Consider the following 18,834-nt stretch of genomic DNA (forward strand, 5'->3'; position numbering starts at 1 on the left):
TAGTCGGGCGGTATAGAAATTCAACAAATAAATAAATAAATAAAATACAAATTCCGATTTGTTGCTATCTGATGAACATATTGCAAGAAATTATAACAATAAAAAAACCCAACAGGAGATAAACCAAGGGAAGTGAGGCAAAACAAATGACAAGGGCCACATACATATGCCCAAACCAGTCAAAGCAAATACCACAGAACTCAAAAGGTGTCTCATTCTACTCAGCTGCAGACAATACAGCCATTATATATGGGGGACATTATGAGAATAGATTTTAAACACTCTATTTGCTGGCTTCAAAACATCTCTGAATGTTCGACTCATCTGTTCTAAATAATGCATCTAAATACTCCTATTGTTAATGATTAGGAAAAGGACCATCTTATGCAACTGAAATAGCAATACAAAAAGCTAAAAGAATTGGCTATTCAAGTATTTTAATCCACTTGCTAGCTTTACTCTTTTCAAACAGTACTTTGGACCTTGACTAGTGCATTAGTCTGACCCCTACACATCCAACATGAAGAGCTCATTTGAATACATTGAATACAAGTGCTCACTTGAGTCTGAATACATTTTCCCCCAGCTCTGTCAATGCAAGTGCACTTCAGATCATTGTTACCTCCATTTCAAGTTAACAGAGACCCCGTATTAGGTGAATAATTGACCTTGTTTTCAACTCAGTGTAATTGGAATGCTAAGCTAGTCACAGTAACATTTACTTAACTTTGCACTTTTCAAATGTGTTCCTTACCTTAAGGGTAAAATATGTGCAACAAGAATAGCTGGCAAACACTCCAAGGTCCCAGCTGGCTTTCCTTCAAAAGACTGTTAAGAGAGCATTTTCCATCCCCATCTAAGGGCTCTGTGATGCATGTATCTTAAGAGGCAAGTACTCTGCCATATGTCATTCAGGAATGTGGCTGTACTGAAGTAGCAACCTAGAAACTTATCACTTTGCCAAAAGACCTGTCCACAAGGTAAATTAATGAGCTGTTGAACAAGCCAAAGTACCTTTGGGCTGCTCAGTAATGAAGCTCAACTCCCCCTGCTTAAGTTCCTTTCTCTGGATAAAAAGTGGACAATCTTCAGGAGTACAAAAAAATGAAAGAGGCATATTGCCTTGCCATATAGTTTGATATAACTGGGATCCCCAATGTGAAGCCCATGAGCACCATTGTGCCCTCAGTCAACCCCGTCTCCCCTCCCAGTGCCCTAAGCTTTTATTTTTATTTTTTTAAAAGAGTGGTTTGTTGTTGTTAGGAGGGGTTGCCTGGCTGCCTACTTTTTTGTCTGTTTTATTTGTTGTGGGGTATGTTCTGCCTATTTGTGTGGGGAGTTGTTTCTGAGCATCACATTTTCTTCTGTGAATTGTGTATGTTGTGGTGCCTACAACTGTTTTAGATTTCCAAGTGTAGTTGTCTATGGTTGTAGGCATACTTGGACAAAGACACTCCTCTGGAGCAAAATCCGTACCAAGGCCCATTTGCCCACATGACAAGCATGAGCAGTCCACAAGGCTGATGGCTAGTAAGGGGTCTACCCTGCTAAAATATATATCCACTCTAATTTCACACAGGGCACCCTATAAAGTCAAAAGCACTATGACTTTTGCACTACTCAGACCTGTTTAGATATTCCACATGATCATTCTCAGAGACAGGGCCGGGCTCTGCGTCTTTCTGTAGGAGAGATATTTTCAGCAAGGGGCCCTTGTCATGCGAGCTACACATGCTGAAATCCCCTTTGTCATAAGCTCTGTGGAGTGGTCCTGGAGTGATAAAGAAGATGGAGCTACAGAATGGGACCCAGGGAGGCTCCTAGTCGGTTGCAACCAGGCTGGGACAGTAGGCTTCAGTACTTGACAACAGCTCCTGCCCCTTAGCTCCAGTCACAACAGAGAAAATGCTAGCTGACCAGGAGCTGTCTCTACTCCTTCCCTCCACTCCCCTTTTCCCATGTTACTGCTGCCACACACACCTCCTCTAGAGGAGAAGGCTCTGAATGGGGTGCCACTGTCCCCATTGTCCCAGACAACTGTACCGGCAGGCTCAGTTGGCCCCCACTTTCCCACCTAGGAGGAGTGTTAGCTCATGCATGTGTTCCCGTTCTGATACCTTCCTCACGCAAGTAGAATGCGCTTGCCTGCATTTATTTAAGGACTGTATCTAATTGCTGTGACAACATCTTAGCTTTGAATAGTCATGCCTAGTTATACTGTGTAGAGATGCAGAATCTTGTGTGACCTGTAAGCTGACCCATGAAATGTTCTAAACTGAAGTTTTTCATTGAACATACTGGAGAAAAATACACCAGCTAGTCTGACTGAGTCTGATTCCAAGGGCTTGGCCAGGACCATTTTCTACAGATCTGTTGAAGGTGCAGGAGCCGTGCCTTTTTGCCCCTGGCTGTTCCCCTCAAAGGGGAGAGTGTGTACTCAGAGGGCTGGTGCTTGGGACACTCAGTTTGCACACTCTGCCCCTTACCAATTCTGCCCTGTCGAACAACAAACAAACCAGGACACAGCCCTGTTTGCTGCTAATATCAGCATTTTCAAGCAGTTAACAGGCAGCAAGCACAAGTGGCAATAAAATCATCATGAAAGTGTGGTGGTTTTGTTTTCCATCAGACATTTTGGGAAGTGTATAAACACTTTAGTTCTGGGCTTCTTATTGTGTTACTCTACACTGTAGACTACAAAGGAAGTGTCTGAGATGGAAGACCCACCCTCATCCCCCTAAAGGTCTGGCTGTTATGCTTTCTAACCTGATTTTACCTGCTTTTATTAAGGACTCTTACAAGGATTGTTGAAACTGAGTTTGACAGAGATTCCAGTGCAGAGCAATATCCTAGGTTCAAAGATAGAAAGGACAAGAGTGACATGTGCACCTTCTAGATGAAAGCAAAAGCAACAGTAACAAACCTTGGCAGTGAAACTATTACATCAGGAGTCACCAATCCACAGGGTCCATCCCCACTCTTCCGCCAGTTGAAATCACACTTGAAAGAAGCCTTCCTTAGCCAACAGCAACCCCCCCATCTAATTGTTGCATGATGGGCAATCGAGGAGTTCAGTTGGAGAGCTGTGGCATGTGTGTGGTGCTCATGACAGTTTCTCTGGTCTGCACATATTCCCACCGGCCCCAAAAGGTTGGAAACTCATGAATTAAATAAAATACAACATCCCATTCTATACAGCAAGCTTCTCTCTAATCTGAATTCATCTGCTTTTATTGTATCAACATTTATAAATCATCGAAGGAAAGTTGTACATTTTCTGTAATTGCACAAAAAAGCAAATCAAAATAATTTTATTATGATTGAACAGTTAACAGACTAATTCTATTGTATCCATACATGTTGCACACAAACATCTCAAGTTAGAAATTTTAAGATTAGAAACAAAACACCGAGTAATTGTGAAGAACAGAAGTTAGCCCCAAATCTTATGTACAGAAATAAAGTGAGGTATTCTGGTTTTACAATACCCAGAAGGTTTGAAACAGAAAACGTAAGGTATAATGAACCAATCCACTTGGAACAATGGACATGCTGAAGAAAAAATGAAATGTATGGATTTTCAGGAAAAGAATCAAGGACTATATATATTTCATTTATAAAAAAAATACATCAGACTGAAAAAAGTATATTTCACTTAAGTAAAGCCAGATATCTAATCCTTATAGGAAATAGTCCAATACTTGTCATCCTAGTAGATATTCCTTTTTCACTTTTGTTCAAATAAAATCAGAAGTATTAACTGTAGATTGCTCAAGGATTGTAGGAATATATTTCATGTGATACATCATGAAAATTAAAACAAAATCTCTTCTATCTGACAACCTGATAAAATTCAAATTATTCTCCTGGTTAATTGTGGTTTGGTTTCCTAGGAGGGAAAACTTGCTTATATAGATAAAATAAAGGTAATTATAAGGGGACAGACACACACCCGGTTGGGCAGCCTTGGCATTGCTACACCAACTAATGATCTGAAGTAGCTCAACTTTAAGGATAGCTACTGTGATGTTTCCCCATGTAGCTCTGTTAAGCAACAGATTATGCCAGTGAATCAGCAGCAATATTGGAACAGAAAAATTAGGAATTCTGGACTGCTTTGCTTTATGCAAAACCACAATAAAACTAATATTATTGTACTCATTCCAGAGAGACAAAACAGAGTCGTGTGAGCCAACCAAGCAAATTGCCTTGGGGAAAGATGAAGTGCCGAGCTTAGTGACTTGTTACAATGTTATAAGCTTCCCACAGAAGTGGTAAAATGGGCAGTGCTACACCCAGGTTTGGTTTCCTGTGCATGAAAGTGGCACTGGAGACTTACAATGTATTTCTGATGTTTGCAGAGCATAGTGGAAGCAAATAAACTCATACAGCAGACAGCACACTTGCTAACTATGCACTGGGTTCCTAAAGAGAGACTCTGCACCTCAAACTGCTTTACCTTTAGCTGACTTATAACTAGAACTTATAACTAGAAACCTTATCTGCTTTTCTGCTTCCAAATTCAAATGTTTATAGCTGTCTCTGTTTCATCCCTGAAACTGATGTCACATTTCCAAAACTGGAGATAGATTCCGTAACATAAAAGACCATTCAAGCCTTTTTGTCAAGTATTTGATCATCCATTGATTTGGTCAGCCAGAACTATAGTGATAAGCATATTCATGCTAACTGAGACAGCCAAATGCATAACACCACTATCCTTGCATATTGCTGGCTGTAGGAATGCATCAAGGTGTACCAAGTACGAGGGCTTACTATGCTAGGCACTGTGGACAAAGAATATTTATTGTTCGTTTAAAACATTTTCTGTAGTCTATAACAATTCAAAATATAATGATTTACAGTATCCTACAAAAATAAATACAATAAGCTGTTAAAAAAATCTAATCCCTTTATGCCACAAGGTCTCATCTGTACAACTACTAAATTGCACAAGAAAATCATAACATTAAGTTTGTAAGACCTGAAATAATTTTGATATAATTAGCCTTCTTCATTTTCTGCCCTTGATATCTTTGCTCCTAAAATGGCTTCCTCATGACCCTAGAAAGTCAAATCACAGATGCTAAGCCATATGAGTGGCTCTTGTTCCACAAACATCTGAGTGCAGCTTCATATGAAAAGCTGTTTACATTAGTGACCCTGAGTATGGTTCACGTGAGTTTTAATCATGCCACAACAGAGCTCTGCAATTCACACAGTGGTTATGGAAATCTGCACTCCTACCACTATGTTACATGCAACCATGCATGTGTGAATCAGGTTTACACATTCTTTCTGAAAAGGAGTTAAAGTCAGACAAACATCCAAGGGACACTGATTCAGCCATCCTTCATAAACCAGAACAGCCTCCTCTTTTATGTCGAGTTGCTGTGCTTGTGATCACCAAAATCACTTTATTATACACCAAGTTCAAATGAGGATACATTTGCAGCAGCTGTTTGTTATAAAAACCCCTTCCTCTAGAAACCTGACACAGCCCAAGTACAGATCTTCATGTAGCATCTTATACTTTTGTACCAAGATATGCTATTCAACATGCCAGACCTAACTTTATTCAGTTTTTAAGCCAACTTCCTCAGTGTCTGAATTTGCACACAATGTTAAGCCATAATTTTAAACTATAATTTCAATGCACAGAAGTACTTTGGTCCTTTCCTGTTCCTGACTATATTGCATGGGGTAGGAAACAACCCCCAAACAAGCCACACTCTGCCTTGTCCTCCTAGATTTGCAGTGACATTAGACTCTGCTGTTTCATCCACTGCATGACACAGAAGTGAAAGAAGAGCAAAGCACTTATGCACATTAAAACCATAATTTGTTTTAACATTGTGTGTGAATCAGGCCCGTATGTACCACCTCTCATGACACACTGAGGAAGCAGTCACATGAAATATTTGTTATGCATGTTATGCAAAACAGAAAGTCAGAACGATAACAGAAATTGATCATGTGAAAAAGTTTAAGGAGGTTCCACATAGAAAATCTTCTGGCATTAACATACTCTGGCTGAATTTGACTGGCCACATCAAACAGGTCAAGGGCATGTGCTTCAACCTATTTTATATTTTCATTTATTTTAATACACAGTTTTGTTCTGAAACTTGCATGGTAGGACTGAATAACCTTTTAAATAAATACAGAACAAATTAAATAAAATCCTAATCTTAACAGGCTGCTCTTCAACCTACCTACATACAACTCTTCCATTTTAACCCCACATTGAAGCATCTATGTATACGCAATCAAAAATCATGTTATCAAATCACACCACTTTGATTCATTCAGTATTTGTATGGAAAGGCAAATTCCACCAATCAGCTTTTATAGTTACATATCCCAAGAAGACTAAGAAGATCAGAGTTTTGACGCTTTCAGCCTCTGATTCACTTCTTAAAACAGTATAAACAAGTCTGGGGCTGCAGTGGGGTTGTCTATTAAAAGCGAACTTGTTCCCTCACCCTGAGACTTGCAACAAATATGCCCCCTCCATATGATAAAGGGGATTCATTAGCAGCAGGCCTCAAAGTCTAAGCACTTGTCCAAGACCACCATTTCTTTTCTCTTTGCCACTGGCAAAAACTGTCATCATCCTGCTGTGCAAACACTTCCGTTTCAGAGCAAAACCCTCACACCTGTTTTCATTGCTACACTGTATGCTCAAACAGTAATATTTTGTTACATTAGTAAAAAAAATTAAATTATTATGTACAAATAAATATAAAGCAGAGATGGAGAAAGGAAGAAGAGACAATCACCTACTAAACATTAACTACTGTATTTAAGCCCAGTGATTCCATCTTGAGATAGGTTCATACAGTAACAAAAATTCTGGGCTGTCCATAGATCTGTGAAAGTCATCCTGTTAAAAACGCATGAAAATATTGCCTTCATTTTCTGTTCAAACATATTCACACCTAGCATGAGGAGCGGGCATGAAACAAAGCTCAAGCCACCAGGTTTGAAACTGGGATTTTTTTGGCATCATTTGTACCCTCTGCAAGCCTCAGATCTGAAGCTGAAATTACTTTCAGCAAATCTGTTTTTCCCTGACGTTCCATTAAAATTATGTAATACCAGTGGATAAATCTGTTTCAAATGCCAAGTGAGGAATTTTCAAATAGGAAGTTGTCAAAGTCACAATAAATGCTTCCGTGCCCACAGTACAAAATTTAAAAAGAGACAATCACATATTGTGCATATATGAAACTTAAAGTAAACTGCTATATGTTCGATATTGGACTACCAAAGTAACAGAGGTAGCAACTTAGCAAAAGTTTGGGTAAAATATTGGAGGGGTGACAGTGGCCCACCTCTTGTCCTGGCTCATAGAAATCCTGGTCTTCTCAACTACTTGCTCTGCCCAGTTATATGTTTTCTTGCATTTTGTCTTGGAGACAAACAATAAAATTACTTTTGCCAACATAGAGGAAGTTTTGATGTTACAGTTTTCTGCCATAGAAGAATGTCCACAGAAGTGCACACACATTATGCTGGAATGCAAAATGCATAAGGATTCTACAGGAAAAATCTATAACCAGGGAATAAATTCCTACCCTTTCCTATTCATTTGTTTGGTGTTTTCCAAACTTCTGATAGCCAAGCCTCACTTTAAAATTGGACACACTTGTTCATACTTACACCTGAAAAGGGTTGTTTCCAGAGAGTTTAAGAGCAAGCATTACCCTTCTTCAGAAAAGGCCACACCTTCTGATCCGGGTTCACCTTCTGATTGGAAGGAAGCAAGAGCAGAGCAGCAATTCATGCAAAGGTGTTAACAGACACTCCCCTGATGCCAGCAAGTTTGCTCAATCTCCACATAGGGAGTAACTGACTGATTCAGTTACAGCTCATGCAAAACCCACAGCAAAATCACCTTCCCTAAAGGAGGCTAATTTAGGGGAGGCAAGGCCAAAGCAGTGATTAACATCAACATGGTCTCCCACTTCTCAGAAGTGGCTCTCCAACTTAAACAAAATCCCTACAAAATAAATATGATAGTATTTAAAAATATCCATCTTTCTGCTCTAATAGTTTTAACTTACAAATAAATTAAATGTAAGAGTTCAAGTAAAACAAGGTTTAAAAACATAATTTATACCTCACAATGAACTCTGAAAACTCAAACAGAACTATATTTACAAATGGTTATGGTGAACAATTGCAATGCTTTTTTCTTCTTCAAATGACCGAGGTAGCTTAATATACAGTACAGTTGAAAGGAAGAGAGCAGGACACACATCTAACTCTTATAGCCAAAACCAAAATCTTTTGGCTAGTCTGGTAAACTTGTGCTTAGAGTTCAGTACTTATCTTTAGAGCTGGACTCCTTGGTTTCATAACATGCAGGATGTACACACTCAGCGAGTCTAGAGAGAGGCCCCTGCTAATTCTTTACATATGTTGAAGTGTCCAGCCTCCAACATATTCTATATTTCAACAGATGCAGGCAAAATGGCCACATGTGCAAAAGAGTGACAAAGAAAATCATGCTGTAGCACATTTTAGGACTGTGCAGTGAAATCAGCATATGACTTTGTGCCTTGACGTTGGGTGAAAGGGTAAAACTGATGGGTGGAGAGGGCTTGAAATAAAGTTATTGATATGACTGGACACTATTTCCACACCAAAAGCTGAGATGAAGTAAACGTTGGATGAGAGAAAGAAAACTTCTCAATAGTCAGGATTTATTATCTTCTAAAAGGAGGTCATTTAATGCAATTACGGTAGCTGCAAAGTCAACCAGCTCCACAAAGTCTGATGTAATTATGTTAACGCCCATGATGCCTGGCTTCTGCAATTTCACCCAGTTCAGAATCAAAGGAAGATTTCTAAAGGGAAAAGAAAGGAAAATGTAACATAATCCTTCATAAGTATATGAGGCACACTGCATCCTGTACTCAATCAGCATTCTGGAATTGCCTACTGCAGTTTACAAATACAGAATTCTCACAACCTATCTTGAATCCAGAGTTCTGAGAGTGATGATCTCACCCCCCTTCCTCTTGTAGCTCCCTATACCACCATCTGCTCTAGTAAGTTGATGGGGGGCTCTCTAGACCAGGGGCCTGCAAAGGGATTTTGAAAAAAACCCTCCTCTTTCCACTTCCATTAATGTACTGTAAGCCTCCTATGAATCCAAACCATTATTGTTTCATGAATGGAAGGGACTTTTCATGAATGGAAGGATTCTTTCGGAGCCAGCCTTTGAATCCTGCTCACACAGACCAATTGTGGATAATTGGTGCCCAGGTCTGCGAACTGGGGATTTTGTTTGTTCTGGATGGGAACACACTCATTCTGAAGGAACAGGTACACAGCTTAGGGATGGCTCTTGGGACTATCTTTCCCATGGAGGCCCAGGTGGCCTATGTGGCAAGGAGCTTTGGCTGGTACATCAACTATGCTGAGTGATGCTCCTTATTGACTACATATCAGACCAGTGTTAAGGTATCTTCAGTAGCTGCCTATTAGCTACCAAGCCAGTTTTAAGGTCTTGCTACTTACACATAAAGCCCTAAATAACTGTGGACCAGATTACAAGAAAACTTGCTTCCCCTCCACTGCCTGGTAAGGGCATTAAGATCAGCAAATGAAACCCAGTTAGTTTTGCCATGGCCTAATTATTGGCCTGTGGTAACACAGAGGTGGACTTTTTCGTTGGTGATACCAGTGTTGCAGAATGCCCTCCTTGCTGAAATACGAGAGGATCCATCCATATTGGCATTTTGCTGGCTCCTGTAGACACACCTGTCTAAGCAAGCAAACCCCTGAACTTGAGTTTCTTGAACCAACTGTTTTAATTATTTTTTAAAATTGCTTAACTGTTGTGTTTAATAGGCTTATTTTATTGTATTTCTTAAGTATGAGTGTTTTTTAATGTTCTGATGGAATTGTTTTATTGTGCATTTTAATTATGTATGGAGTGGCATCTAGTTACGAAATATGAGTTGCAACAAACTTCCACTCACAGGAAAAGTATCACTGAAGCAAGCACATCTGATATCTTGCCCATTAAAAACAAATTTCTGAATGTATTAGGAACAATTCAATGAGGTCTAAGAGAAGGAAAGAAAGAAAATATTTTGCAGATTTTATATGTTTTCCATAAAGTGGGCTTTCAGGAGAATGTGGTTGGACAGAAGATGAGCTGTAATGTTCACACTTCTGAGTCACTTAAAGACTAAGCTGAGAAGGACATAAAATTAGAGATTGCCAACTTTTTTATGTTTATGTTTTTTATGTTCACCGCCCAGAGAGCTATCGCTAGTCGGGCGGTATATAAATTTAATAAATAAATAAAAATAAAATTAATAAATAAACTTCAGTTGATGTGCCAGCTATGATCATTCCTGGACAGAGATAGCCCTGCTACAGTGGTTATATCCATTAGTAACCTCATGATTATACTGCAATGCACTGTATGTGGGGCTACCCTCGCACCTGATTCAGAAGCTGTAGCTAGTGCAAAATACAGTTGCTAGGGTGCTTAGTGGGATACCCAGGGCTGCACACATTATACCAATGTTGAAAGATCTCTACTGGCTGCCTTTAGCTGCTGAATATAGTACAAACCTTTGTTAACATGTAAGGCACTAAACAACTTGGGACCAGCGTACCTAGCAGACCACCTCTCTTAGTACAGACCAAGCCAAGCTAATATTTAAGATCTTCTGAGGAGACCCTTCTGGTGGTCCATGATCAGCAGACTGTCAGTGACAATGTGGAAAGATGTCTTCTCAGAGATACCACCTATCCTCTGGAATATCCTCCCCCCCGGGTAACTTGTGAAGCAAAGAGAGTAATGGTATTTAAGTGCCTCTTTAAAAACTTATGTTTACCCAAGCTTTCCTGGATTCTGACTCCTAGTTTTTATTATTTTTGTTTTGTGATATATTTTTCTTTATTTCCTTGTTTTTAGGAAATATTATTGAACTTGGTTGTATTCTCATTGTTTTTATGTAAACCACTGAAGAGATTATTATATTAAGTAGCTTTTTTATATAAATACATAGAGAGGGGCAACATTGTGCATCATTTTTACATTCTTGCTAAGATACTAGGATTGACACTTTAATGTTCAAAGGTAGGGTTCCCTTGCAAAGTCTAAAGGAAAATCTCCTTTGCAAATCACAGTAGCCTTGTTCAGGCACTCAAAATACTTGCACTGAATGTACAGGGGAAGGACATGCTCATATGAAGGGAGCCTCCATGTGTATGAGAAAGCCAGTGTAGTGTAGTGGTTAGGTATCTGACTGGGACCTGGGAGGCCAGGGTTCAAATCACCGTTCGCCCATGAAGCTTACTAGATGACCTTGGGCCAGTCTAACCTACCTCATGGGGTTGTTGCAAGGATAACATTAAGAGAAGGAGAGCAGTGTTTGTATGCCACCTTGAGCTTCTTGGAGGAAAGGTGGGATATAAATGTAATAAATAAAAATAAATAAAATGCCAGAACAGATCTGCTGTCACTGCCAAATCTGAATGGGCAGTTTTTAATATGAATTTCCCTTGTAAAAATCCATCTTACTGTACACTATGCTTTCAGAACTCTGTAAGAATGAAACAGGAAACTGCACTTTGACACCAGACAGCAGTGTATGGTGACTGTTTGCTGTTATATCTCAGGAAAGCTGCAAGCTTTAAATTGAGATTATCTGGAACATTTAATAAGCTTCTATAAATGTGAAGGGGAAATTAATTTGTTGATTTATTTGCTTATATAATACATTATCAGTTTTGATAATATCTTGCTGTTAAATAGTAATCATAGAAAATATGCTGAAGGTAAATCCCTTAAAGATGTTGTTGAACAACATTTCATGCATTACCAGGCTTTGCAGCTATGGCCTACACAGGTCAATAGGTATTTTTATTTCCATTCTCTCTCCTAGAAGCTTCCTTCCATGCAAACTAAGTATTACCTGGACCATTATGTACACTTTTGGTTTGGATTTATAGTCGCACTTTCAACCAGAATCTTTCAGCAATGCCTTAGGAGAGTGGGAATGAGAAATTGCAGAATGAAGAGCTAAGCAAAAGAAATCAGGCAATATTCAACATTAGTTATAGACCTACTGAAATCAATGGACTTAAGTTACTTTATTTCACTGGGCTTCCCTTTAGTCCCATACATGAGTATGACTAATACTGGATACTGCCCATAATATTTGGTTGGTACAAATATGCAGTTTTGCTGGTTTGGGGACAAACATGTTCATATCACTTGTGAATTGGTGTTCAGGGACTAAATACAGAATGGAAAAAGCACTTTGGCACCATCTAGTGTCCTATTGCTGCAAAGTAAACAACTTTGGAAAATGGCTCTGACAAGCTGTGGCTTTGAGCTCCTTTAGACAACCTATTTATTGATTTGCTTGCATATAGCTTATGTGAAGGTTAAACTATGTCCATGCTTTATTGAGTATCCATCCTGATTTGCTGGTGGGTGTTTATACAACTTCCTGTTAATCATTCATTCATCTCACACTTTTCAGTATATTTCCTCATCATTTTCCCAACTGCAAAATGTCTGGTTTTCGGTTTTCAAGTGGATTAAATTTAGGGTGCTAGGGTGATAGAGTGTGCTTTAATCCACTTTAATAACGTGATCCTACATTTCTGGTACATGCTGTTATCTGACTTGCAAAATAGCAACAGTCTGGTGGCACACTAAGAATTATGACAGAGATGAAGTTATGTCAACATTGTCAAGGGAAGTGGACTACATCCCTTGCTGTGGTCCGTTAGTAGTCAGTAGTGTTGCAAGTTGCTGCTGCCATCTATTCACACCAGCAGAATATACACAGGGGCACAGAATTGGAATCCATGGCATTATCAGTATTTTTTAAATGGATTTTAGCTTTCATAGTGAAACAACTTGATCCAATTCAAATTCCATGCAAAATTACTGGAATTTCAATTAATTATTTAAGGTTTAACTAGGGCCACAGTGTTCACAAAAAGATAAACACCCATGCCCAGGTATATAAATGTGAGAGTGGGAAAGGCAAAGGGGAAAGAGTAACCAGGACAAGGCTAAAAATGAGCAAATGCAGATACTTAGATTTATAGTTTATTTATAGTGCAATCCTAGATATGTCTATGCAAAAGTACGTCCCATTCGGTTCAATGGAGGCTACTTCCAGGTAAGGATGGGGGAGAAATTCAATTCAGTTTGCATTTAAAGGCAAACTTACCTAATTGGCACTTTACAAAACAATACATGAACCGAAAGACAGCCATTCTTTGAAATTTGCACTTCTCTGAATTTTGCAATGCAGTTCCCCAGCCAAGTAACATAGTATACAAATATATATATTGGGCCAAAATGTGCATCAAATGCATACATTAGCAAAAACAGCAAACAAAAATGCACTGTATTAGGAGAAATTGCTTTGTAAAAATGGGTATATTAGGCAAAATTGCACACAAATTTGTTTATTAGGAGAAATTTGCGCTAAAATGCTAATGAATTTTCATGACAACTTAAAAAAATCACAACCTGATGTGGAAATGTGGAGAAATGAATTTAAGACTGGAAAAATAAGAAACTTGCCTATCACTTTTTATGGGTTTTAATTTGGTATGGTTTTATACTTGTTTTTAATGTTTTTAATTGATGTAAACTGCCCAAAGAGCTTCAGCTATGAGGCGGTATATAAATGCAATATATCAATCAATCAATCAAAGGAGAAAAACCAAAATGGATAAGATTTGCCCATCCCTACTTCCAGGTAAGCAGGTACAGGATGTCGACCCTAGTGAATTTATAATTGGAGTCAATTTATTTATTCAATCAGTCAGTCTACAGCAGTTGGGCTGGAGGCTCAGGAAATGTTTCTTAGTTATTTTTATATGCATTTTCAATTAAGGAGAGTAAGGCTTCAATCCATACCATGTCCACTCAGAAGTAAGTCCTATTGAATTTGATGGAGCTTACTCCTAGGTAAATGGGTGCTAGGATTGCAGCCCAAGTTGACAAGGTTTCTACAGGCACTTACTTGTGAACTAGTGTGTTTTTCAGGCCACGGATGAGATATAGGGCAATGGTTTCGACCCCTGGCGTGAGAATAGCTTGAGAAACATGAAAAGTTCCATGTTCTGCTCGTTCTCCAAGGGTGGTCTCCAAGAAGTGCAACAGTTTATGTACATTGGTTGTGTTGGCCCATGGTGCTGGAATTTTATTCCCTGACCACAGAAAGGGATATTCTTCACAGAGACGATTATGGTAGAAAACAAGAACCTGAAAAATTGAGAGAAAGATCATCAGAAGCCTCTTTCTCAGACATGTTCTTCTTTCACTTATATTCATGTAACAAAAATAGCTTCCTATGCTCTGGGTAACTGGGATGACAGTAGGACAAGGCTTATTGTCTTGGTGTCAATATTTATACAAACAGAACGTACACAGAGATTAAAAGTAGGAGCTGGAAAGACTCGCTTCAGCCAGGAGTTCACAACATGGCCCCGAGAATCCCACTATTGGATAGTCTACTTTACAGGACTGTTGTAAGAACTGCAGAAAACTGGAGGGCTTTGAGTAGTTAACAAAAAAAAGTGCCATACAAATAATTATTATTATATTTCATATAGTTCCAAGTACAACCAAGTGGGATTTCAGGTGTTTTTAATAATGATACTTGGCTTTTAATAATGATACTTAGAATTTATATGGTGCTTAGCATATTCAGATATCTTCACATGCATTATCTTGTTGGAACCCTTCAACAACCTTATAAGATAGGCAAGTAGTATTAGCTTCATATTATAGATTGGGGGGCAGAGGCTGAAATAACAACTGAATTTGGCTACATGGCAAGTTCATGTGGGAGGTGAATTCTGAACCCGAGATTTTACGATTCATAATTCAGCCTCTTGTCCCCTACACTCCAGCAGCTCTCTTTTAGAACCATACTTACAGAGAAGTGAAACAACGCTATTGAGATGCCTTTACCAGCTTGCAAAAGGGTTGTTTATTTATTTTATATAATGAGATTCTTCCTATTTGTGTTTTCCCCTTCTCCTGTGGCACAAACCAATGTGTGACATGAATCACCCCTATATAGACAGGATCTTCTGTAGTGGGACCAAATGGGAATCTGGCCAGTTTCAGCCAAGTAACTCTACTGCCACCAATAATTGATTCTGCATATAACTGACATAGAGTACCTTTAAAATCCTTAATCAGCAAGCAAGGTTGATGGGAAGGTGTTACAGGGGAGAGCTTTGAGAGAGGACTCCCCAGTAAAAAGGTGCATAGTGAGATTATCTAAACACTCTTTTTGTTTCCAGACCCAAGGGACAAGGGTTACAGTAGGAAATAAAGTAGAACCTTAAAAGGCCATCTCTCAAAAAGAAAACACACTAAGCACTGTTTCTCTACTTCACTAAAAGTCATTGAAAGGGTAAAAAACAGCAATATGACAAAAAGCCCTGGGCTTATGCCATGTCAATTAGATTCTCTCAAAGACTTAACTTAAGAGAGCCAACTGCCAATGGGAGCTGTGCTCTGTCTTTCCTTCCTGGATTCTATTAAGGAGGAGGGAGTTTCCCTCTTGAGATACAGCTACTAAGGCCAATCTGCCAAGCCTGCCATATAATTTTGTTACACTTTCCTAAACTGCAAGGTAATACCTCCATGTAGCTAGAAAATACATGCTCATGAAGAGCAAGAGGAAGACCTCTAGCACAGTTGTAGCTGTTTCCAGGGGGACGTTTACCTGGAGGCTGCTGTGGATGGTGAAGGTAGGGTGGTCCCAGATGGGAACATGTCAAAGGGTAGGTCTTCCTTTTGTGTTGCTTATTTGGGATGTGATGAGGGTAGAGACACTTCCCTTGAATGACTGTGTGTGTGTGTGTATGTGTGGAGAGATGTAACTTAACATGCCTTCTAGGTGAGAGATGAAATGCTAGAAGCTTCCTGAGGTGAGAGCATGAATGCAACTCACAGCAGCTAGACTCAGCAGCTAGACTTGCAATTTTGCTATTTCATATTGTCTTGACTGATTTGTTGTAGTCTTCATTTATATTATATTCTGTTCACTGGTTTGGGAGCTTTCGGGTTATAAAGCAGTATATAAAATCAACTGTAACATCATGCAAAAAGATGCTTTTTTTGCTCTAGTTCTGTGGCACAACCCTATGTACATTTGCTTCGTAGTCTGGGAGTTCTTTTCGATCCTTCCTTGTCTCTTGAGGCGCAAGTGGCCTCGGTGGCAAGGAATGCGTTCTACCACCTTCGGTTGGTAGTCCAGCTACGCCCCTATCTGGACAGGGATGTCCTCGCCTCAGTTGTTCATGCTCTGGTAACTTCTAGGCTGGATTACTGTAATGCACTCTACGTAGGGCTGCCCTTGAAGACAGTTCGGAAGCTTCAGCTAGTGCAAAACGCAGCAGCCAGACTGCTGACGAGGACCAGCCGGTCAGCACATATAACACCTGCTCTGGCCCGTTTGCACTGGCTACCTATTTGTTTCCGAGCCAGATTCAAGGTGCTGGTTTTGACCTATAAAGCCTTACACGGCGTGGGACCGCAATATCTTGTGGAACGCCTCTCCCGCTATGAACCTACCCGGTCACTTCGCTCAGCATCTAAGGCCCTCCTCCGGGTACCAACCCATCGAGAAGCCTGGAGGACAGTTACTCGATCTAGGGCCTTTTCTGTAGTGGCCCCTGAACTGTGGAACAGCCTCCCCGAAGAAGTACGCCTGGCGCCTACGCTTCTATCTTTTCGGCGCCAGGTTAAGACCTGGCTATGCTCCCAGGCATTTTAAGCATTTATGTTATAATTTAAATTTTTTATTTTTTCTTTTTTTTCTTTTGTTGCTGCTTGTGTTTATTGTTTGTTGTCTGATTTTATTGTTGATATTTTGTATTTTAACCTTTTTGTACACCGCCCAGAGAGCTACTCGCTATGGGCGGTCTATAAATGAAACAAATAAAATAAATAAATAAATAAATAGAACCCAGTCCCTACAAAGTCCATGAGACTTACACTCTATCATGTGTGTGTTTTAGGATTGCAACTTTAGTGATATTTCCCCCCACCCCAAATAGCTATACTCATATACTGCCACCAGGAGGAGCTCCTTTAGCACATACTGCTGTCAGCCTGATTGGTTTTTGAGAGAAAGGAGACTGAAGAAAAAGTGGGAAAGAGAAACCCTCAGTTTAAACAGTTGGCGATATATAGCTGCCCAGACCTTATGGAAGGGACATGTAACCAGGTCTGCAGTGATCCACAGGATGAGCAGAACGTGATTTATGAAAATTACAATAAGGTTGGAAGGGTAAGCAAAAGCAGGCTGTCACAGGCTCTAAAAAAAGGAAAGATTCAGAACCATGGTCATCCAAGAGGAACACAAAGTACAGAAGTAATGCATGTGGCACAGAGTCACTGCCTTTCCTGTGGACAAATTGAAACATAAGAACATAAGAGTCCTGCCTCCTGTTCTCAGCAGTGATCAACTAGATGTCTATGGGAAGCCTGCAAGCAAGACCAAGTACAACAGTGCTCTCTCAAATTATGAGTCCCAGCAACTGGTATACAAAAACCATACTGCCTCTAGCAGCCTCAATGAAATGTGTAGGATGCAAGATTGGAATACTACACCCAACAGGATCAGAGTGGGGTTGGAGTTGGTCACTAGAAAAGATGGACAGTTCATAATGGGAAAAATATGAGATACCAGCTGTTTTAGATCAGAGACGAGGAATCTGTGGCCCTCTAGATGGTTGTTGGACTACAGCTCCCATCATCTCTGACAACTGCCCATGGTGGTTGAGACTGATGGGCCTTGCTTTAAAGAATTACATTCCAGTTGCCATACCATGAGAGTTTTAGTTACATCCAGGGCCTTCAGAAGTGTTTTTAAGCAGGTGGAACCCAAAGTACTCCAGTATTAAAGACTGTATTCAAAAAGTAATTCTACCTGTACTGAAAAGACAGAGTTAATGAAAGTCAAATTTTGGCTGGTCTTAGCGGCCAACTAACATTTCATTAACCTAAGGGTTCAGGTCTTGTGCTGTCTCTGAAATGAGGCATGAGCTCAAAGGAAAACCTCCTGGTCCTCTCTCCATCTCTAAGCTCAGAGCAGGAAGTGTGCAGCCTTGCCCTTCCTCCTTGCAGGACCAGTGCTTGGAGTGCCTGCTGAGTGCGGAAGCAAGTGCTTTTGCATCGTCACTCCGCCTTCAAGAGACAGGAAATCCTACATTCAATTCTAAGAGTTGTTTGAATTATAGAAATTTGGTCCTATAAAGCAGAAACACTTTCCTACCTGCTGCTGCTTTCTCCAGAGGTTTTGTAATGTCACGTTTTCCACACACTCCTTTGTGCAGAGTCTTGATTCAAAAACTTCTTGGATCCTAGTGATTAGGTATACATGATGGTTGTTATCCATAGCATAGAAATGGTTGAAATCCAGGAAGATTACTTCCTTAGGGTGGTGTGTTAGAAAGGTCTTTATCTCCATCAGCCCATCCCATACGTTGATTCCAAACAAGCCATGTATGAAATAGATTTCCTGTCGTGCTTCACCTGGTTTGGAAGATACACGGAGGTCAAAGTAGCGGATTCCACCTTCAAGCTGCTCCTTGAATGTTAGGTTTTGTGTCACTGACCATTTCTTCATTAGCTTCTTCACCAGTGATATTCTGGCCAGCCGTTTGATTGCTGTGGCTTGATCTGGTCCCACAGGAGATTTCTCATCAACCCAGTAGCTGAAGGAATCATGTGACCCTACAGAGAAAAAAGGCAATACTATTTTATCCTTAAAGCTTTGCGACTGTCAGGTATTCTTTGCAACAGCA

At 39.8% G+C, this 18,834-nt stretch overlaps 1 protein-coding gene across 1 annotated transcript in view; it reads right to left on the reverse strand.

The window, feature by feature from the left end:
- Positions 1-8,105: 8,105 nt before the first annotated feature.
- Positions 8,106-18,834, reverse strand: part of PLCXD2 (phosphatidylinositol specific phospholipase C X domain containing 2) — a 33,265-nt gene continuing 22,536 nt past the window's right edge. Inside the window, exons 2-4 of the mRNA XM_061628095.1 lie at positions 18,303-18,763; positions 14,028-14,269; positions 8,106-8,855 (exon numbers count right to left, since the gene is read on the reverse strand). Of these exons, the coding sequence (XP_061484079.1) occupies positions 8,705-8,855; positions 14,028-14,269; positions 18,303-18,763 (854 nt within the window). The 3' untranslated portion in view covers positions 8,106-8,704. The remainder of the gene's footprint in view (positions 8,856-14,027; positions 14,270-18,302; positions 18,764-18,834) is intronic.

This window comes from Rhineura floridana, chromosome 5, assembly GCF_030035675.1.
Source record: "Rhineura floridana isolate rRhiFlo1 chromosome 5, rRhiFlo1.hap2, whole genome shotgun sequence".
Classification (NCBI taxonomy): domain Eukaryota; kingdom Metazoa; phylum Chordata; class Lepidosauria; order Squamata; family Rhineuridae; genus Rhineura; species Rhineura floridana.